We start from the raw sequence: 23,744 nt of genomic DNA on the forward strand, positions 1-23,744 counted from the left end.
ACTTACAACCATTAATTTAGTGACCGTTTGAAATTACAAATTTTATAAAATGACTTATGATCGTTTTTCACACTTAGAACTGTTGCAGCATCCCCGTGGTCATGTGATTAAAATTCAAATGCTTGGCAACTGGCATTTTTTTAATGATGGTTGCAGTCTCCTGGGGTCATGCGATTACCTTTTGCGACCTTCTGACAAGCAAAGTCAATGGGGAAGGCAGATTCTCCTAATAGCCATGTTGCTGACTTAAGAACTACAGGGATTCACTTAACAGCTGTGGCAAGAAAGGTCGTAAAATGGGGCAAAACTCACTTAACAACCATCTTGCTTATTAAGAGAAATGTTGGACTCAATGGAGACTGTAAGTCAAGGACTATACCTGTACACGTAAGTTCAGAAACTCAGAACCATCCAGTATATAAACAAACATTGTCTAGGGCAGGAGTCTGCAACCTTGACAACTTTAAGACTTGTGGACTTCAGCTCCCAGAATTCCTCAGCCAGCTATGTTGGCTGAGGAATTCTGGGAGCTGAAGTCCACAAGTCTTAAAGTTGTCAAGGTTTTAGATCTCTGGTCTAAGGTGTTGAAGGATCTGTTGAAGATAATAATTGAATTACCAGCTGTAAGCTCTGATAAATTGGCAATGTGCCAGAAGACTGGAGATGATGTTCTTGGCTTCAAACTAGACAAGATGGAGGATTTGGGAAATTATAGACCAGTAGATTGGATGTCTACACTAGACAAGGATATTTGCGAACATTTGTAGAGGAACTCACCAATTAACAAGGGCCAGCATGGTTTTGTCACAAACAAGTTATGCCAGATTAATCTTATCTCCCTTTTTGCAATAGTATTAGGTTAATAGGAAGAATGCTGTGGGCACAGTGTACCTTGAATTCAGCAAAGCATTTAACAAAGTGTCTTATGTTGCTTTGATAAATACAATGGTAAAATATAGGCTAGACTGAGGTTCCTATTGATTCATAGCTGGCTAATGACCACACCCAGAGAAATGGTACAAATGCTTCCACATCAGATTGGAAATCAGTCAAGAAAGATGGCACAGGATTCTGTCTTAGCTTCCAAAATATTTGCTAATGATCTGAATAATGGAATTAAGAGGATCATTATTTAGAGATGACACAAAACTAGGAGTGGCTGCCATTTTAGAAGGGAAAGAGAAGGTTCAAAAAGATCTACGCAGGACTGAACCGTGGGACAAAATGAACAGGATAAAATTTAATTGGGAGAAATGTTGGAAAGAAAAGAAAAATTTCAAGTAATCTCATCAAATCACTGCAGATGGGGACTGTAGACAAGAAATTAAGACGCTTGCTCCTCAGGAGGAAAGCCATGGCAAATCTAGACAGCACACTAAAAAAGCAGAGACATCACCCTGTCAACAAAAGTGCGTATAGTGAAGGCTATGGTCTTTCCAATTGCAATGTATGGCAGTGAAAGTTGGACCATAAGAAAGGTTGAGCACCAAAGAATTGAGGCCTTTGAACTATAGTGTTGGAGAAGACTCCTGCGAGTCCCTTGGACTGCAAGGCGATCAAACCGGTCAGTCCTAGAGGAGATCAACCCTGACTGCTCTTTAGAAGGCCAGATCCTGAAGTTAAAACTCAAATACTTTGGCCACCTAATGAGAAGGAAGGACTCACTGGAGAAGAGCCTAATGCTGGGAAAGATTGAGGGCAATAGAAGAATGGGACGACAGAGAATGAGGTGGCTGGATGAAGTCACTGAAACAGTAGGCGTGAGCTTAAATGGACTCCAGAAGATGATAGAGGATAGGAAGGCCTGCAGGAACGTTGTCCATGGGGTCGCGATGAGTCGGACACGACTTCGCAGCTAACAACAACAAAGCTCATCAAGAATAGAAGCAACCTAGAACTAAGGAGAAATTTCCTGACAGTGAGAACTATTAATCAATGGAACAACTTGCCTCCAGAAGTTGTAGGTGCTCCATCACTGGAGGTTTTTAAGAGGAGACTGGACAACCATTTGTCTGAAATGGTGTAGGTTCTCCTGCTTGAGCAGGGGCTGGACTAGAAGACCTCCAAGGTCCCTTCCAACTCTACTAATCTGTTCTGTTCAAGTATTCAATAGCAGAGACCTGATCATACAAAATACACATGAAAAGGATCTGGGTGTTTCAACAAATCACAAACTGAATATAAGCCCGGAGTGTGATGCAGAGCTGCTAAAAGGGCAAATACTATTTTGGGAGCATTGAATCCAGATTATAGAAAGGAGTTATCCTATTATATTCTGCCTTGGTCAGATCCTACTTCATGGACCATGCCCAGTTTTGGATTGCACAATTCAAAAGGGGCAGTTACAAATTAATGGAAGTTCAGAGGGGGGGAAATCCAAGTTCATGAGGATGTGACATAGGGAATGTTTAATCTGCAGGAGGAAAAACTGAGGGGAAATACAATAGCAGTCTTCAAATATTTAAGGGGCTCATTTGGGGAGGAAGGAGTGGACTTATTTTTTGCTGTTCAGAACTCAGGACAATAACCGCAGGGAAATAAAGTCTGAAAAAATATGAGAAGATACCGACTGTGAGTTTAAGAGCTGCCAATTAGTAAAATCGGTTGCCTTATGAGAGGATATGTTCCTCTTCTCTGGAGATCCTCAAACAGAAGTTAAAATTACAGCTAGCCCTCAACTTACAACCACAATGGAAACCGGAATTTCAGTCATAGGTTGTTGCCATTGTAAGTCAAGTTACCTTGTGACCGGCCTCAACTTTACAACTGGTCATAAAGTGAGTCACCATGATCATAAAGTGGATCACCTGGTTGCTAAGTAAATCACGTGGTCATTAAGAAGTGAATCCAGCATATCCAATGGAGTTTGTGCTGTTTTCTGCGATATGGAATGCTGCAATTGGTCGTAAATGTGAGCCAGTTCCAAGCATCCAAAATGTGATCCTATGACCACGGGGGAGGGGCAGTCATAACTTCAAGGACAGATTATAAGCAGCTTTTATTAAAGCCCATCGTAACTTTGAACAATCATTAAATGATCAGTCGTCAGTCATATACTACCTGTCGCATGAAGGTTTAGCAGGTCCTATTATCTAACATGGGCTAGTATAGATGATCTCTGAAGACTTTGGGAGTGAGGCATGCTTTTGAGTCAGCAACTACCTGAACTAGTCCCTACAATTTTCATGGCAAGATTTTTTTTTTGAAGTGATTCGTCATTGCTTTCTTCCTGGGGCTGAGAAAGAGGGACTGGCTCAAGGTCACCCAACTGGTTTCCATGCCCATTCAGGACTAAAACTCAAGGTCTCCCAAATTATGGTCTGATTCCTTAATCACTGTATTAAATTGGCCGTTCTAAGCAATCTTTGGGGCAGCAAATATCCCTTCTATGGAAGGAGACTTATGATGTTTATGCATTAGATACACCATCCGCCTCATTCCATTTTTTTGAAACTACAGTACTTGTGTTTTTTAGTCACTAGTCAGAATTTTACTTTGATATAAATCAGGGGTCCCCAAACCCTGGTCCATGTACTGGTATTGCTCTGTAGCCTGTTGGGAACTGGGCCATGCAAACGGCAGGTCAGAGCACAAAGCTTCATCTGTGCATGCATGGGATTTAGGTTGCACGCGTGAAACCATCCCCTCCTTGCCACCATCGCCTCTGCAGCCAGTCCGTGGAGCCAAAAGGGTTGGGGGACTGCTGTATACGTTGTCTATCTCTGTACAAATTAAGAAACAAAACACTCACTGATGTTGAAGGTCCAGTTCAGGCCAAGCCCCCATGGAAGTCAGCTGTTCTTCCAGCTGGATGATACGCAGACCAATGTAGCCTGAAGAACAAAGTAGGAGAACGACCCTACGGGAGATGCAAACCAAGCTAGTTAAAAAGTCAGCATTGGGAAAAGCAGTAACCTCTGAAGATATTCCTAGCTCAGCCCTGAAACCCCTTGTATTGACTTCTAAAGAGGTACAAGATCCAGATTCCAAAACAGCTTGAACGACAGTGACTAGAGCAATTTGTTTTTTAGCGTTCTATTTTAAATTCTCTTAATTTTAATCATTTTGTGTTCCTTTTTTTACTTTTTATTATATTGTAAGCTGTCCAGACTCAGTGCAATCAGTGAAAAGGGAGGCATAAAAAAATTAAATAAAATTTGAACGATTTTCCTTCATTCCTTTACCCACAATTTAAAAAAAAAAATAGGAAAGATTGTCCGGGAATCTGTTCCTAGCATTCCAGAGGTCAGTTTTAAAGTACAGGGAAACAAATTCCAGCTAAATGTTACAAACTGCTTCCTAGTTATATGCAACAGTTCAACCTGATGAAGCAATAAGGCAGGGAGTTTTTCTTTGCTGGATGTTCAGAAAGAGGTTAGGTAGTTTTCTATCTGAAAATTTGGATTTCTGCACCAAGCAGATGGATGGACCATATGGCCTCCATAGCCCCTTCAAAAACAGTTTCAAAGTTTACTCACAAAAAGAGGTAGATAATGATAATTGTGTTGAAACGGCACCGTTGAGTCCTCTGGTTTCTTTCTGACTTCATCGTCTGCCCTGCCTCTGCCAAAGGAAAGTTCATCACAAGATGGTGACAAAGATAATCAGATCCTTGTTTACAACACAATAGCAACACCAGCACGACTGGCAATTTTTACTTAATTTTGGAAGACAACACCCAGCAAGCGGGCTGAAAACAGCATCTCAAGGAATAGAGCTAAATACCACAAGAGGAATTAATTTACCAAAGCATACAGCTCGTCCTCAATTAACAAACATTTGTTTAGCAACCGTTCAACTGCCCTGAAAAAAGTGACTTATGACCAATCCTCTCATTTACAACCACGGCCGTGTTCCCCCAGTCATTTGACCCAAATGTGTGTGCTTGGCAACCAGCACGTATTCACAATGGTTGCAGCATCCTGGGCTGTGTGATTGTTACTTGTGATCTTCCCAGCCAGCTTCTGACAGGCAAAGTCAATGGGAGAAGCCAGAGTAACTTAATGACCTCATGATTCACTTTAACAATTGTGCTGATTCGCTTAACTATGGCAAAAAGGTTGTAACATCAAGCATGACTCATTTAACAACCACCTTGCTTAGCAATGGAAATTCTGGTCCCAGTTCTGATCATAAGGATTAAACTCTATCTAAGAATTACTCCAGTTTGCAGGTCTTTGGCTACTACTAATCTAAAGGCAGCTGGTCTTTTCCCTCCATTGTTGTTATTGTTCACTTGGGAAAAACTTGTTCAATTTAGGGCAGCCAAGATCCATTTTTACAGCGCTGTATCTCCCAAGATACGTGTCTGAAATTCTATAGCAAACCACTGGTTTTTGGTGGGCCAATGTTTTGGTTTTAAAATACAAGCTAAAATAGGCATCTTCCATCTTTATTATTTCTCTTAGTTCCCTGCAACCCAATTTACTAGAGTTTCTTCTGGTAAATTTCTTTTGCCTTTGCCCCCAATTTAGCCCACCCCTATCATGTAGCCATGACTATACCCTGTGCGGCTCTTGGAGGCAGATTTTTTTTTTTTAAGGACCGTTCCCCCTACTTCCCAAATATTTTCCACTGTACCGAGAAATCCAGACCAGATTTGCCCATCCACAATGCTCAAAACTGAAAGAATCGGTTACTACTTACTTTGCGGATTGGTCACCTGCTGTTCCTGTTCGCAAGACGCTTCATAGGGTATCTGGATCCTGTCTGCCACGTCTGTTAAATAAGAAGCAAACCCAAGTCCTAGTCAGCACACAGCCTAAGAATTGTCAATGAAAGCGGTCGATACTTTCTGTTTTTTTTAAGAATCACTGATCAGCAGTAAAGGAACCGATGCTCCAAAAAAAATGCTACAGGCCAGCATTTGGTAGGGTAGCAATGAAAGGCTTGGAAAAGATCATTCAGATGCTATGATATGTCTATGACATTATTCAATTTTCCCTGCGACAATCTAGGAAAGCAAAAGTTGGACTCTGGAAAAGCAGAACAGAGAGAGCATTGATGCCTTTGAATTTTAGTGTCTATGGAGATTCTCAGTCATCCAGCTCCTGCTTATCCCAAAAGTGCTTTTCAAAAGGCAACTAGTAATGGTGTTCAAGGCCCTACATGGCATGGGTCCGGAGTACCTTAGGGAACACCTGCTGCCGGCATCAACTTCCCTTCGCCCTGTGCATTCCCACAGAGAGAGCCTCCTCAGGGTGCCACCGATCAGAGAATGTCGATTGGTGGCCCCCAGGGGGAGGTCCTTCTCTGTGGACGCCCCGGAGCTATGGAATCGGTTGCCGGTTGAGCTCCGGATGGCGCCCGACCTCCGCTCCTTCCGACGCGATCTGAAAACGCATTTGTTTGAACAAGCCGGCTTGGCCTGATGGGGGGTGGGTTGGGTTTTTTATTGTTCTTAATATTTGTATTTATTGTTTTTTACCTCGGGCATTATGTTTAATTCTTTTTAACTTTTGTATTTTTTGTATTTTATACATCTGCCCTGTTCACCGCCCTGAGTCCTTCGGGAGAAGGGCGGTATATAAATAAAATTATTATTATTATTATTATTATTATTATTATTATTAATAATAATAATAATAATAATAATAATAACAACAACAACAACAACAACTAGATTTTGTTTTTTTCTTAAAGATGTTTCACTTTTCATCCAAGAAGCTTCTTCAGTTCTGACTCAATGAGTTGATTCCAGTTTGATGACACAATCAACCACCAACAGGCTGGGGGCAGACTGGGATTTTGGTGTGTCTCACAAAGCTACTCAGAGAAGCTTCGAAAGGTGACCTGGCCTTTAGGTGGAAACACTTTTGCCATTCCTTCCCATCTATTCATTCAGCCTGAAAACGTGGCAAAATAATAATAATAGAAAACTGCAATCTCACCTGTTTTCTCTGGAAAGTTGTAATTTGCATCTAATTCCTTAGAGTTCTACAAAGAAAGAAGAATGGGGATTGATCGGGGGAAGCGTGTTCAGAATAATCCAGTAGCTTTTTGTTCAAAGATTGGACTGTACTAGGAATATCTACACAGGTAATCCTCAATTTACGATGAGTTGCTTAGCAACCATTTGAAGTTATAATGAACCTCCCTGGGGGTGTTTATAAGCCAATCAAGTTAGCGGAGATGGCCAAATCGACTGTTTTGATTAAAGAAAGAACACAACTAATTTTGTTTCTGCTTGGAAACCGCTTTTGGACTTTGTGCTTGTGGTGGAAAAAACCAAAACTTTGACTTTGGGTTTTGCTGATTAGATAAGGTTTGATGTTGTAGAAATGCCGAGTTTATATTATTATATAAAAGAAAAAAGTTGAGATCTTAAGTTACTACCATATTCTACTCTCTCAAAAAGAAATCGGAAGTCAATGCCTTTTCCCCCCCTCCGCCCTGCAACTAGATGGAAGCAAAGATGTGTAGACGATTTTTATGAACACTTTGCTGCCACCCCATGGCCACCTAGAGTTTTGCAGCCCAGGTAAGATGGGCTCTCCAAGATAAATTGGAAGCAATGTAGTGCTTGAAAGAACGACAATTCTCCACCCCTGATACTTTATCATCCCATAAAGTATTATCAGCATGACCATTTATTTCATAATAATAAAAGTGTATGAAAGAGGATGTTTATATTATTTGTGACTTCCTTGCCCTTGAACATACGCACCAGGGGTACCTTCAGGAGATGCTCTGAGCTGATAGAAGGTGCATTTGGACTGCTAGTCTGACTGCTGTCCTGGAAGCAGCACAAAGAGAAAGAGGAAATATTAGTCTGGTCCAACAAAGTGGACCTGAGATATCAGAAGCAACCTTTGACTTTACATCTTGGGGTATTATAAAAGTCTCCCATCTCAGTTTGTGGTATCTAAGACTACCTAATAATTTTGAAAAGCAAGGCAAAAATCACCACAAGCATCTCTGTGTGAATCACAGGTTACAACCACTCATTAAGTGAATGAAGTTACAATGGCACTGAAAAAAGTGACCTAGGACCATTGCAGCATCCCCGTGGTCACTTGACCAAAATCCAGATGCTTGGCAACTGGCATGTATTTATCAGAGCTGCCCTGTCCCAGGGTCATGTGATCACCTTTTGACAAGCAAAGTCAATGGGAAAGGCATATTCCCTTAACACCCATGTTACTAACTTAACAACTGCAGCGATTCACTTAACAACCGTGACAAGAAAGGTCATAACACAGGACAAAATTCACTGAACAACTGTCTTGCTTAGCAATGGAAATTTTGGGCTCTGTTGTGGTCATGAGTCAAGGACTGCCTGTATTTAAAAAAATGTTAGAATAATAAGTAGAATAATTGGCCACCCAAAATCAGCTGAAAAAGCAAATTCCCTGCTGTGCCCAACAGCAGAGCTAAAATAAACTGGACTTAGATCACAGAATCCTAGAACTGTGACATGGGAAGGGACCACTAAGATCACGTAATCCAACATCTTGTGATGTGCAGGAAGTTAATTAAGCCATACTTGACAGCCCTAAGCCTATTCAGATTAGATGGGTGGGGAGGGATGGATGGATGGATGGATGGATGGGGAAGGATTGCAAAAATCATCTGCGACAGCTATTCAGCAACATTTCCAGTCTGGAGCTTAATTACCTTGAGATGTTTACAAACAGAGAGCAGGAGCTGGTAGGCACTCTCCCGGGGCCGGATGGAGCCAAACAGAAACTGCAATAGAGAGTAGAAGACAAACAGGACGTTACAGCACAAAGGAAATTCAGAGACAATACAGCTTGCTTCCTGATGGGGGAGGGATCATCTGTTTTATGCAGCAGGCCCTGATGGAAGTAGTCAGGAAAAATAGTCTGAACTGGGATAAAACAATTTCCAGGGTCTCAGCAACTTTTAGTCCATTGTCTCTTCCAAAGAAGGCCTGACCCACAACTAAGTTTGACTGGTCTTTAGCTTTACCATTCAGGCAAGGTAATCTTGCGAACAGAGGTCTCCTACCTTCTCGCCTTCAGACGTACGGATGCAAATGGCATTGGGTACCAACAAGGCCGTGTTGGCCTTCTTTAGGACACTGATATTTGCCACTGGAATGATAACCTGTCCGGAGAAAAAGGGAGGGAGGAGGAAGTCAGTGGCATAGATCGGCTTTTTATTGTTCCCCATCAGACTTTGGGAGAAATGACTGTGATTGAGTTTACAAGTAGTCCTTGACTTACAACCATTCCTTTATTGACTGTCCGATGTTATAATGGCACTGACAAAAGTGACTTACGGCCATCTTCCACACTTACAACACACTTGCAACGTTCCCATAGTCATGCGATCAAAATTCAGATGCTTGGCAACTGGCTCATATTTATGGCGGTTGCAGCGTGCCGGAGTCATGTGATCCCTTTTTGCAACCTTCTGACAAGCAAAGCCAATGGGGAAGCCGGATTCACTTAACAATCGTATTACTAACTTAATTAACTGTAGTGATTAACTTAACAACTGTGGCAAGAAAGGTCAAAAAATGGGGCAAGCCCCACTTACAGCAACAACTGTTTTGCTTAACAACAGAAATTTTGGACTCGTATTCTTAAGTCGAGGACTACCTTTATACCCTGCACAAAGCCATCGTGGCTAAGCAGAGAGCCTGCATACTATCTGGTGAAAGGGCTGGAGTGGGAGCCAGGATCAAATCTGCCTCGAGTGTGGAAATTCTTTAACGCAAACTAAAGATAAATCTTTAACAAGGTAACTTGGCTTGCCGGTAATTGGCTGGGAAGGATGCAAATGGTGATCATGTGACCTCAGGATGCTGCAACTGTCATAAGCACAGGTAGTTAGTCTTCAACTCACGGCCACAACTGAACCCAAAATTTCTGTTGCTGAATGAGACATTTGTTTTGTCCCATTTTACGACCTTTTTTGCCACAGTTGTTAAACGAATCAGTGCAGTTATTAAGTCGCTAAACGAATCGGTGCAGTTATTAAGTTAGTCATGAAGTTGTTAAGTGAATCTGGCTTCCCCATTGACTTTGCTTGTCAAGTACGAGTCAGTTGCCAAGCGTCTGAATTTTGATCATGTGACCATGGAGATGCTGCAAAGGTCGAAAGCGTGAAAACCGGTCACAAGTCACTTTTCCCAGGGCTGTTGTAACTTTGAATGGTCAGTAAATGAACTCTTGTAAGTCGAGGACTACCTGTACACACGGTTTGCCAAGAACCTGAATTTAGATCATAATGTGATCATGGGGATGCTTTGACGGTTGTAAGGGTAAGAACTGGTTGCAAGTCATTTTTTTTTTCATTGCAGCCATTGTAAATTTGGGCTGTAAATCAAGGACTACTTGTATTAGCTTAAAATTTGGAGGCAGTGCTACTATTGTTAATCTGCTAAAACCCAGAAAAAACTTACCTTAACTTCCCGTCGAAGCACACTACAGTAGAAGCAGATATGAGTGTTAGCGATGTACAGGCGGCCATAATAAGGCATCTCCCGTTGCCAGGCACATGAAAACGCTGCGAAATAAGAGAAGGAATTAGGGATTAATGAGGGTGGTGGGGAATTCAGGAACATAGGAAGCTGTCCTAGCCTAGGGAGGGACCTACCAGAACATTATATTCCATCAGTGTGATGACTGTTTCATTCATAAAATCCATGATACGGGTCCCAAAGTTTCCACTCTCTTCCCTAGCTGCTTTCTTAAAATTCACTGTGTCGTACATGTACTGTAACGTACAATATGCTTTATTTTGGGGACACAATGAGCCAACAGAAGGACAGGCACTTTGTTTCCTCCAATGGATTGGTAGCTAGGATAAAAAAGACTGATTTCAAAAATTCCACATCAGAAAGAACAGTGAGACACACCTTCCATCATTCTGACGTGGGAAGCCTATGAAAACTACTATGAGAGAATTGGCAATGTAGTATATTGGTCGCATCGCTAAATTCCACGTGTTTATTTCCAAAGGAAAATATAGCCAGAACATTTAGCAATGGCACTTAGACATATATACCGCTACATAAGAGTTTTACAGCCCTCTCTAAGCGTTTTAGACTCAGCAACAATCTGGGTCCTCATTTTACCAACCTTGGAAGGATGGAAGGCAGAGTCAACCTTGAGGCGGTTAGGATCGAACTCCTGGCAGCCGGCAGAGTTAGCCTGCAATACTGCACTCTAACTACGGCGCCAGCACAGCTCTTTTTTAAGCTTTAAAAAACTGGTAACCCTTTAAAACTGATAAAAGTTAAAAAAGGGCTGATAACTTATGAGAGAGCTAAAATGAGATCTCAGGCAATCTATTTTTTTTAAAAAAAATAGTTTATGCAATTTTTATAATGCCTAAAAATCAGTATCCACTACCTGAAAAGGTTGAGATTCTTGCTGTAGTGAAAGAACTAATCTGGATTAATGTAAAAAAAAAGACAGAGAGAGATCCACAGTTCACACTGTCCCATCTTAATAAAAAAACAGCAAATGCAGATCTGGAAAAGAGCCCCTCCCATTTTACACCAATGTCTTCCTTTTAACATGTTCTGTGAAGGTGTTTGTAGAGTGGATGAAACAGTTCTTGGAGAAGTCAGTCCACCATGTGTCACAGGTAATTCTTGACTTACAATCAGTGGTGGGATTTAGCCGGCTGGCACTTCAGCAGAACCGGTAACTAATTTTTTGTTGCCCAGGCCCAGAACGGACTTCCGGAAGCGGCATCCACACAGAGAACCGGTTGTTCCACATATTTGAATCCCACCACTGCTTACAATCATTTGTTTAGTTCAGGGGTAGGCAACCTCAACTCTTTTATGACTCATGGACTTCAACTCCCAGAATTCCTGAGTCAGCTGGGAGTTGAAGTCCATGAGTCATAAAAGAGCCGTGGTTGCCCACCCTGGTTTAGTTCAAAGTTACAACAGCACTGATAATAGTGACTTATGACTGGTCCTTGCACTTAAAACAGTCACAGCATCCCCATAGTCACATGGTCAAAATTTGGGCACTTGGCAAACAGAATTTATTTACATTAGTTGCAGTGTCCTGGGATCACATGATCGCCATTTGCAAACTTCCCAGCCAGCATCCGACTGTTCTGTACCAGCCTGCTACCAGCCCTGCAGCAAAAGCAGGGACAACCCCTTTACAAACGGCAAGAGGCTGGAATAAAACCTGCCAAATTTATTAACATAAAACAGAGCAAGACAAGACACCAACCATGAAACAGGAGCTATGAAACAGGAACTATCCAAGCGGTTGCCTTCAGCAAACCAGCCCTCCCACACATTCCCCTTAAATACAGTTCAGGGCGTGGCCTCTCTCTGCCTCCTTCCAAGGTGCCCCATTGCCTTCCTCTGTTTACTCGTGATTGATTGCCTCCTGCGTCGGGCGTCCTTGAACAGGGCCAGCTGTGGGTCATCTTCATCCACGCTGTCAGGCTCACACAGCTGGGTCTCCATCGTGACCAGGTGGGAGGGGCCCGGCTGAGGGCTCTGCGGAGCCTCAAGGCCATCATCAGCAAGCTCTTCAACACACCCTCCTCCTCCTCTGAGTTGTCCGACCCAACTGCCGAACCCACAGGCTGACCCTGAATCACAACACTGACAAGCAAAGTCAATGAGGGAAGTCAGCAAAATTTCCCTCGCTTAATGAACTTGTAATTCACTTAACTGCAGTGATTCGCTTAACAGCCATGGGAAAAAGGTCATAAAATCAGGCACGGCTCCCTGGCTTAGCATTGGGAAAATCTGGTCCCAATTGTAGTCATAAGTCGAGGACTACCTGTATAGGGTCTTTCTCAATATAAGAGACTGTGGAAAATGAAAATATTGGCTATTGTTCTTTTATGCAAGGTTTAGGCCCAGGTAAACTGAATCAGGCCTCATGGACAAAGCATTGAACCAAAGTCTGTGGTATGCTTAATTTTGCAGCTCGCAATTGTATTTTATTTAATATGATTTTGCTGAGCTTGCTTGTTTCAAATGTGTTTAGAACATAAGGACTGGAACAGTAAGAAATAGGGAACTGAAAGTAGCTGATGGATGTGGGTTCCAATGTACACGGGCAGTGCTTTTTTTGTATAAGAAAAAGGTGCCAGAACTCACACGTCATACAACCCGCCTTGCCTACCCTACAAGGTTCCATCCAAAAAAGGTGCCGGAACTCCGTTCTGAGCGTTCTATGAGAAAAAAAGCCCTGTACACGGGTATATGTGGAAAGTTATGTTCAGCAGAAGGTCAGCAGGTCAGTAAAAAGTCAGCAGAAGTCAGCAGAAGTCAGCAAAAGTCAGCAGACCATCTGACTATAGTATTGGAACAAGAAAGGGTACAAAGGGTTGGGACTGAAGCTGATTGATTTGCCATTGGCCTATAGCTGTCCTTTTGGAATCTGCTATGCCATATGGTCCTCATTGCAATGGGTTAGTAATGTAAGTGATGTTGTGTTATTATGCTTGCTATGTTCCAAATTATTAGCAAAATAAACCTCTGAATCTTAAAGTAAGAATTATTGTTTTGTGCTGCTGTCTCTTGTCTTTTTCATTGGGTTTTTCCACGACAAGACTTAAGAACCACAGAGATGGGATGGCATCCTGCAGGAATCACTTACTTCCCAGGAGGTTCCCCTCTTCAGAGAAATCTTTGAAGACACGGTGGAAATTCACAGCATGCTTTGCCAGCTTGAGAGGGGAGAAAGCAATTAAATGTTCAGAGCTTAACTTTTTTTAAAAAAGCAAACCAAAACGAATGCTGTCTGCCAAGCAACTGGTCAATTTTGCAAAATTCAACAATAGCAAAGGAAGGGTTTGATAAAACATCAATGTTTATGCTGATCTATCAGACTGAACAAATTATCTTATCATGGAGGTGACAATATTGCTAACTCACTCCTGAGTCCCTTCCACTCATTTCAATGTACCTCACACCCTCTGCAACATTTACAAATCTTGCCAATTACTTAATTATTTATTTACTCCTAAATTGAAGCAGGGCTAAATTGTGAAAACGGGTGAAAATAATTCCATGGGGCACCTTCCAATTCTGCCATTCCTGAACTTTTTGTCTGTTAAAAAAAATCAAAATCAAAACACCCCAAACAGGGAAAAATAGCTCTAACTGGATGGTGGGGAATGGAAGGATTTATACTCCTTGCAGACAGCTGGTCATTTGCATTCTTTTAGATAGACAATGAGGCCACCTGGATGTTTATCTGTGTCGTCAGGATCAAAGAGGCCATCTATGTCAAAATTAAACAGCCCCCTCTCCATAGAGAGGGAGAGATATGATATTATCTATCTCCAGTCTACAACACAGTCCTTGCAACAGTTCCAAGAAGGCTCCACATCCATTTGTACTACTCAAGTGACCCTGATGGGTGGCCTCAATAGAATGCAAATGACCAGCTGTCTTCAAGGAATATAAATCCTTCCATTCTCCACCCTCCAGTCAGAGCTGAAGAAGAAGCTTGGATGAGAAGCAAAACATCTTCAAAAAAAACCAAGAAAGTCCAGTTGTCTCGTGAAAAAGCATCTTTGGGGCTGTTCTTTGATATACACTTAGTATTTCAGAAACATTCCATTGACCTTTTAAGGAAACTAAATTTGCTCTGAACTTTCCTACTGTTCAAATGTGTGATACACTGATTAAGTTGGTGTCAACTCTTAGTGACCACATAGTAGATATTCTCCAAGATGAGTGATGGTATTCTCATAATGACATATAAAGACAAAGATAAAGGTTTCCCCTGTCCAGTTGTGTCTGACTCTAGGGGGTGGTGCTCATCTCCATTTCTTTAGCCAAGAGAGAGCCAGCATTGCCCCAAACCCCATGATAATAGGGCCAGCATGACTATAGGCAGAGGGCACATGGAATGCTGTTGTAAACTCTACAATGAACCTGGCTGAAGCCATCTTGTTTGTTCTAGGTTGCCACATGAATGGGAGGGAGTGTGGAGGATTTTTGCAAGTCTAAACAATTCTGTGTCCCGTGGGAACCAAGGTCATTCTGTTGGTTATGCTACGGGTTTCGGCGAGATGTTAGAAAGCCCGCCAAAGTATTCTATTGGGAAACTGATTGCATAACACTGGGGTGGGAAGTTTGACTTTGTAATAGTGAAACTCTTTGGAGGAAATTTTAGATTTGGTTTCACTTTTGACCATACCGATATTTGTATCAAATAAACCTGTTATTTGAGGAAAACTCTAGCTTGGGGTTCTGATTAATTTGGCTCTATCTATTGGAACCATGACAGCTGTTACCTTCCCACCAAAGTGGTACCTATTTATCTACTCGCATTCGCATGCTTTCAAACTGCTAGGTGGGCATGAGCTGGGGCAAATAACAGAAGCTCACCCTGTCGTGTGGCGCTTGGGTCTCAAACCCTGACTATCAGCTTTCCAGCTGGTAAATTTGGCATCTTTAACCACTGAGCCATCGCACCCCTTAATGACATATACCTTCATTTAAAAGAAAAAGCACACTCTTTTAAGGACCATAATATTCACATTTTGGACAGGGAAGAGAGATGGCTAGAGAGAGGAGGGAAGAATCCATTTATACTAAAGTGGAAAATCCTTCCCTCAATAGAGGGGGAGACTGAGAATCTTCATCGATCTATTCTCATAACAATTAAAAGTTTCTTATTAAAGCTGCTTGTGCTTCTGCTTCAGATTTTCTGTGGAAACTCAACTCTGGCCTTAATCAACTTTTCATACACAAACACAGAAAACATTGACCACAAATTACTTGGCAAGCTCTTCCATCCTACTAATCCATGCTCTTAAAAATATTTTTATGGATATTCTGTTCCCAGATTACTCTAATTTACAATAATGATAATAATTTACACATTTTTTAAAAGGAATGTGTATGTCTGGGGAAAATGTATGAGCAAAACCAACATAATTTTTTATTCTTTAAATTTGGTCTGAGCATGTACAATGAAAGCATGATTTGAGAACTGTGCATAACGTAGATCACTCAACCCCTATCAGTTGTCCTTCCTCCAAATGGGATTACAGAGTCCCAAGCTAATCAAATAAATCTGGTTAAAAGACAGGTTCAGTGTGGGGTTTTCACTCTATGGGTCAAGGGTTGTCAAACATTTTCAAGCTGTGGAATCTCTTAGTTTACACAGAATCCTGGAAGTCCATAGAATGTAGTTTGAAAAAGCTGGATATAGATTTCTATTGCTATATCAGTTCTGAAAACAACAGGTTAAAGCAGCATTGCTTGAACTTGGCAAATTTAGATGTATGGACTTCAACTCCCACAATTCTCCAGCTGGCTAGAAAATTCTAGGGGCTGAAGCTGAGTTTGAGAAACACTAGGTTAAAGCTACTGTAAAAGCACACTAAGCAGCAAGTTTTCAACAGCTTTTGGAAACATTTTTTACCACAGGCAACCTGCAAAGTATAGCAACTCTAATAAGCCTGAGGAAGCCAAGGTTCCATTACAGCCAGCACAATCCAAAATGCCCACTAAGAGTTGGGTGTATTTTCGTAGCCATCTAGTGGTCATCTGGATTTGTGCAGCCCAGATTCAAATGTATTCCTACTCTGAAACCCCTTGAATTGCAAAATTCATTTCCATATAGCAAGAAAGATTTAAGGAATATCCACTGAACGTTTTAAGGCACTGATAAAGTTATAAATCTCCAGAAAAAAGGGGGCTGAAAGAAAGGATTAAAATTCCATGACCATGAAAATTTCCAGGGGAATGAGTTTACTCTAGCACAGACAAAGAATCCAAGGATAGTTGCCTGCTAGGTTTTTTTAGGTTGGTCTTAAGCAGAATGTAGGGTCTTCCAAATACAGGCAGTTTTCACTTAATGACCAATCATTTAATCATCATTCAAAGTTACGATGGAGTCAAAAAAGTTATTTATGACATGTCCCTGAAGTTATGACTGCCACACTCCCCACAATCCCATGATCACATTTTGAATGCTTGACAACTGGCTCACATTTACAACTGGTTGCAACATCCCATGGTCACATGGTTTGCAACATTTATTTTGCTGGTTTCTGGCAGTTTCAGGCAAAAACGTACTTAATGACCACGTGGTTTACGTCACCATTATTTGCTTAACAACCATGATGGCTCACTTTATCACAGTTATAAAAACAGTTGTAAAACTGAGTCAGGGCACATGGCGACCCACTTAATGACTGCAATGACTTACAACCAAAATTCCAGGCCTGTAAGTAGTCCTACTTACAGGCAAACCAGAAGGACTATTTACAGGCAAACCAGAAGTAATTCAGTGGTAAGCAGTAGATAAAACCGCCTTAGTGTGAAAGTTGGAAGTCCCCAAGACTTAAGTCTGCAGCATCTTGAATATCACCAACCTCAACGACAGCTGAGAAAGCTACTAGGGATACAGCACATCTGCCCCTCCAGATCCAGCCTCTATTCTCCATTACAGATGCACAAAACTGGCCCATGTGGATTGGAAAATCTGGGCAGGGAAATCAAAGCCTCTAAGCAAAGGTAGAATCACAACAGTTACATCATCATTGGGGCTGGCCCTAGGAAAGTCACCTAGCCCAAACTTACATTAGAGACAGAAGCCTTTCTCTGAACAGAAACTGTTTCCTTCTCATCCTCTTTGGAGACAGATGCATCATATGTTTTGGATCTAAAAGCAGAGGTAGAAACCAAACGGATCAATAGATATTTATTTACGGTACCTATCAAATCCCTAATTCTTCAGAATAAATGTTAAAAGTGGAAGGTGCCAAGCAGGTTTCAACAAACCAGCTTTGTTCACGCAATACCTTTAGACAGGTCCAATGGTTACACTCACATAACACACTAAGCTTGGCTGATTTTAACAGAACAACAGAGTTGGGAGGAACCTTGGAGGTCTTCTAGTCCAGCCCCCTGTTCAAGTAGGAGATCCTGTACGATTCTGGACAAATGACGGTCCAATCTCTTCTTAAAAACCTCCAGCCATGGATGTCCCAAAGGTGCTGTTTCAAAAGGCAACTGGACTTAGTTTTTCCTTGAAGACGTTTCCCTTCTCATCCTACAAGTTTCTTCCATTCTGAAACTTCCTGGATGAGAAGGGAAATGTCTTCAAGGAAAAACAAAGTCCAGTTGCCATTTGAAAAAGCACCTTTGGGATGATTGAGAATCTCCATAGACCTCCAGTGATAAAGCACCCACAATTTCTGAAGGCAAGTCGTTCTACTGACTAGTTGTTCTCACTGCCAGGAAATTTCTCCCTATTAGTTTTTCTGTGGCTTATCTAGACTGTGATCTCAGGCCTTTTGATTAGTATATTTTCTGTGTCTCACATAAATCCAGCAAGGATTAATCTAATAACCGGATTAAGTGAGCTATGTGAACAGTCACTTAGATTTCTCCAAGTTGGACTAGAGAGATCATCCGTGCTACTCATCCTACGTTCCCCACCCCCAGTGCAGTAACCCACTGCTGGACTACAATGCCCATTTTTCTCCAGCCAGAAAGGAGTAGCTGGCATTAATGGGTGTTATAATCTGATTCAATTGGCAGGGATCTTCTCTGGAAGGACTACTCAGACTCACCGAGTCAAAAGTGCATTGTGTTCAGTTTGGAGCCCCTCGGCAACAAATTCTTCCAAGCTGTAGGATTTTTTCTGCTCTGACATCTTCCTTTTGCTCTTTCGGTTTTTTCCAGACATGTCAGGGATGCAGCTGGGAGAACAACAACATTTGGTCAGTTGTGTCATTCAGTCCTCCCTCACCTCCAGACACAGGTGGATACTGGCATTCCTCATCCGGAGTCATCCTGGTGAGTAACTGCCCGTCACCATCATCTCAAAGAGAGCCGCTTCCACTGCGCCCATTACACAGATGATCCCCTAAGGCTCAGTTGTTATTGTGAACAAGAGCCTCCAGGAAAGGGGGAAGGGCTGTAGAAATACGATAAAACGAGTTAAATAAGGAGAGAGCAGAATTCCTAACTGAGTCTTAAAAGGCCATTACCTGGGTAGTTATTAAAAAAACCCGAATTGCACGGTGCTGCTGAAATAGCAAAGTGAAAAGTTCTACGGCTGTGAAAAAGAAGCACCTTTTCTCTGCCCTTGTTCAGTTTTGTTTTGCTTAGCTTTTGATCCTCTGCATCAAGCAGTTTCTCATTGGCCTGTCATTAACTCAAAGCAATTATCTTTCCATCAATTAACTGTGTATTTATAGGTTGCCTTGCCCCAATACAAACCCTGAGATCTTGGCTGCCGAGCCGATGACAAGAACAGAAAACTACTTCTGGGTGCAACTTGGCATGGCCTTTAGCTCTCAATAAAGTATAAAACAGCAATTAGCTTAGGGAACTTCCATGCCCAGGAATAGTCTACCTCTGAATACCAGTTGTTTGGGATTAAACACAAAAGGAATGTTCCTTTCCTTTGGTCTTGCTTTTAATCAGGTTTAGATGAATTTTTCATCTGGCCTATGGAACACTCCCGGATATGACTGGACAGGGGAAACCTTTACCTTTATTAAGTTACATATTCTCATGAAGGCCAAAACTGCTGAAATTGTCAATGTCAACAGAGCGTATGAAGCAAAACTGCTATTTTTGTTAAACTATGATAGCTAAATAAGCATAGTAGCCAAATGGAATCTCTCTGCATGGAGCTTACGAACACAACTAGGAACAGAATTTCCGTTGATAACCAAGTGGTTTTTAAGTAGGTTGCGCCTGATTTTACAATCTTTTTTCCCCATGTCTGTTAAGCGAATCACTGCCCTTAAGTGAACTGAGCAGTCGTTAAGCAACTCCAGCTTCCTCCATTGACTTTGCTTGTTGGAAGCCAGCTGGGAAAGTTATAAATGATGATCACATGACCCCAGGATGCTGCAACCCTTGTAAATATATGCCAGTTGCCAAGAGTACAAATTTTGATGAAGTTAAGAACAACCTGTGCTGGAACTTCCCAATTAGATATTCATGGTGCAAAGATCAATATGAAATGTTAAAAAGTTGTCTTTTAAAAATAAAAAGACCACATCATGCTTACAGGCATAAATATTATCAACAATGCCATACAAATAAAGGGGATAAAAGAAATCCAGCCTTTGAATAATTTGGAAGATGGAATAGTTATTAACTGGAAATTGCAAGTGTTGGATGAGTGCTTGAGATATTCTTTACAAAACAGGATCTGAAACACAAATCCACCCAGTTGGGTGGCTTTCACATTCCTGAGATTCTCCGGCAAGCTCCAAGGGATCTGTTCCCGAAGGAAGTTTGGCTATGGTGTGGATGTACAACTTCATTTGCGGAGCTGCCATTCTCCGCCAACTGGCTTGGTTGGCAATTAAGTCTGATCAAAGAAACACTTTAGACTCCTCCTAGAGTAGTGTTTCTCAACCTTGGCAACTTTACGATGGGTGGACTTCAAATCCCAGAATTCCCCAGCCAAACCATGTTGGCTGGGGAATTCTGGGAGTTAAAGTCCACCCATCTTAAAGTCCCCAAGATTGAGAAACATTGTCCTAGAGCAAGGCTCTTCAAACTTGGCCTTTATGACTGGTGGACTTCAACTCTCAGAATTCCTCAGGCTGAGGAATTCTGGGAGTTGAAGTCCACAAGTCATGAAAGGGCCAAGTTTGAAGACCCCTGTCCTAGAGTATTAAGAAACCATTCCTACCATCTCCAACTACCCTAGCTACTAGTCCAGTCAAATGGCTCCTAATGGGAGTTAAGGTCCAGCTTGTCCAGAGCTGGATTTAAATGAACCTCAGCCTCAACACATCCGGGCAATCTTGGTTTAACTGTGTTTTTCCATCACAGGATCAAAATAAGCAGGAAGAGTTGGAACCTTCCATTACCGACAGCAGCTAAAATGGGAACTCAAATATAAATAATGCATCAACATCCTTTTCCCTGAACCCAGGACAGTAGGAGGCTAGATAACCCTGCTCAACAATGCAGGGACATCACATACCTCTCCAAAAATGGATACCACGTAGGATAACATAGCATAATATAGTATAATAAAGAATCTGGGTATGTCAGCTCTAGTGCGATCTCTTCTTACTGAGCTACAACGACCATGGGTTTCAACCACTTGTACATTCAAGATCATTTTTAAAAGTTTACAGTTCCAAAACTCATCTTGTTTAGTTTTTAAAAGGACCTGAATTTTTCCAGGGGAAAAAATGTGAAAAGGGATGATGTGATTGCTTTTGCTGCTATCTTTCTGTGGAACCGAAAATTATTTTTGCTAAGGACTCTATGATTCTGATTTTAAATGCAATTTTTAAAAATTGATAGCAAGCTTTTTTCAAAAAATAGGCAAATCAAAGGAGTCCATTTCATGAATGGAATGACTTTTGACCTCTCATTCTTTTTCAGCCATTTACCTTACAGGATTATTGTTGTGGAAGAAAATGAAAGGAGAAAGCCACACTCACACAGACACACAAAACACACAAACAGCAGAGTAGTTTACTTAAATAAGTTTGTAGTAGCTCTCTCCAATCTGGTACCCTTAAAATATAATGGATTTCAACCACCATAATCCCCAGCCGCCTTGGGGTGGTTACCACACTGGGGAAAGCTTATGGTAACCAGATTCTAATTTCCAAAGCTCAACGGGAGAAAATTTCTAAATGATCTTGTTTGATCTTGAAAGGCCAAACTGGGTTGGACGTTGAGAATAGGAACTCAAAAAATATTACAGAAAAATATTACGGTACACAAAATATGACAGAAGCACTTCACTCCTTTATTAATGACCTCCCCCCCCCAAAAAAAGACCCTTACATGATTATATCCATGTAGTCATCAGTCTTGACTTTTCTACTTCTGAGCCTATCAGGAGAAACTAAGCTGTGTCTAGAGCGTATGTATATTTGTGGTTTCCCAGCTTATACACTTTATACACTTATGATTGTGTATCATCTGACCCATCCACTGCGATAATCAAGTTCGCAGATGATACAACTGTGGTGGGTCTTATTACAGGTGGGGATGAGACAGCATATAGGGCGGAGGTACAAAAACTATCCATATGGTGTAGTAACAACAACTTGCACCTAAACATCGGCAAGACGAAAGAGATGGTGTTAGACTTCCGGAGAAAAAAGGAGGAACCTGCCCCACTTTACATCGGGGAGGACTGTGTAGAGAGAGTTTCCTCCTTTAAATTTCTGGGAGTCTACCTCTGTGAAGATCTGACCTGGAAAGTTAACACAACCCAGGTGGCTAGAAAGGCCCAACAGAGGCTTCACTTTCTTAGGGTCTTGCGGAAGAACAGGGTAGAACAACAGCTAATGACCCTCTTTTACTGGTCTACTATAGAGAGCGTCCTCTCGTATGGTATTGTGGTTTGGTATGCTGGTCTGACAGCTGCGGATAGGAAAGTATTACAGAGGGTAGTGAGCACAGCACAAGACATTGTGGGCTGTTCCCTGACACCACTGGATGACATCGCCAGGGCTCGCTGCCTTGGAAGAGTGAGGAAGATTCTCAGGGATGACTCACACCCTGGATGGTATCTCTTTACTCTCCTACCATCCGGTAGGAGATATAGGAATATAGCCAGCCGTACCAACAGGCTGAAAAATAGCTTTTATCCGTGGGCTGTTAGGCTTTTAAATGGGACATAATCTTATGCAGAATTGACTTGGGAGGCCGGTGTGTGGTGTAGTTGTTTCACATAGTGTGGTGGGATGGAGGGTTTGTTGTCACTGTGTGTTGAGGGGAGAGAGCACGGGGGGAGGCTCAGCTAATCTCAATGTACACATGTTGTACTTTTACAATAAAGGTTTATTATTTATTATTATTAAGAAAACAAAACAACCCTACATATAAAATAAATCCATACATTTCAAGTTATATATTCAATCAATCAATACAGGTAGTCCTCAACTTAACAGTTTAGTGACTGTTCCAAGTTCCAACAGCACTGAAAAAAGTAATGATCATTTTTCACACTTATTTTTATTTTTTATTTATTTTTTATTTTAATCCCATTTATATCCCGCCCTTCTCCGAAGACTCAGGGCGGCTTACAATTTAAGCACAAACCAATGTGCTTAGCAATATTATGACCATTGTAGCATCCTCATGGCAATTGTCTCATATCTGTGATGGTTGCAGTGTCCTGGGATCACGTGATCCCCTTTTGCAACCTTCTGACAAGCAAAATCAATGGGGAAGCCAGATTTGCTTAACAACTATGGCAAAAAAGGACATAAAATGAGGCAACAACTGTCTTGCTTAGCAATAGAATGTTTGGGGTCAATTATGGTCGTAAGTCGAGGACTATCTACATTTTAAATCACATTAACCCACTTCTTTCAGTCAGCCTGGCATCTCTTTCCTGATGAGATAGAATTCTGTAAGCTGAATTTCCTGCAGAGCAGTTGTGCTGAAGAAATAATAACTCTCAGAGTAAAAAAGTATGGAAACAACAAAGTTATGAGTGATTTTCTTTAGTGAAAGCTGAAAACTCTGGGAGCTGGGATTTAATACCTGCTAACATTTTTTTTCCATCTGGGGCTATGTGTGGTGATACAGGCTCTGACTTGTCAGTGCTCCTCAATTTTTGGCAAGCTCCAAGCATCCCACACTGGGAAACTAATAAAAAGTCAGATTTTATATGCCCGTGCACATTGCCTCCAGGTATGCATGTAAGCATGCATGTAAAATTGCACCGATAACTATTGTGATCTAGAATTGAAACACGCATAGCAAAAAGTGGTTTGTGGTTGAATGGGAAACCCCTAATGCAATGTTTTTCAACTTTATGATACGCGGTCTTCAAGAGCCTTGGTGGAGCAGTGGGCTAATGCCTCCT

The 23,744-nt window shown here is 41.6% G+C and overlaps 1 protein-coding gene across 1 annotated transcript in view; it reads right to left on the reverse strand.

Annotated features, from left to right (window-relative positions):
• LOC310632639 (GRAM domain-containing protein 2A-like) overlaps positions 1–23,744 on the reverse strand; it is a 44,362-nt gene that overhangs the window by 16,212 nt on the left and 4,406 nt on the right. Inside the window, exons 2-12 of the mRNA XM_083349953.1 lie at positions 18,502–18,630; positions 17,507–17,588; positions 13,560–13,629; positions 10,373–10,476; positions 8,971–9,069; positions 8,617–8,688; positions 7,667–7,735; positions 6,891–6,936; positions 5,647–5,718; positions 4,479–4,563; positions 3,752–3,859 (exon numbers count right to left, since the gene is read on the reverse strand). Of these exons, the coding sequence (XP_083206079.1) occupies positions 3,752–3,859; positions 4,479–4,563; positions 5,647–5,718; positions 6,891–6,936; positions 7,667–7,735; positions 8,617–8,688; positions 8,971–9,069; positions 10,373–10,476; positions 13,560–13,629; positions 17,507–17,588; positions 18,502–18,630 (936 nt within the window). The remainder of the gene's footprint in view (positions 1–3,751; positions 3,860–4,478; positions 4,564–5,646; positions 5,719–6,890; positions 6,937–7,666; positions 7,736–8,616; positions 8,689–8,970; positions 9,070–10,372; positions 10,477–13,559; positions 13,630–17,506; positions 17,589–18,501; positions 18,631–23,744) is intronic.

Source organism: Vipera ursinii (genome assembly GCF_947247035.1).
Source record: "Vipera ursinii genome assembly, chromosome: 1".
Taxonomy (NCBI): domain Eukaryota; kingdom Metazoa; phylum Chordata; class Lepidosauria; order Squamata; family Viperidae; genus Vipera; species Vipera ursinii.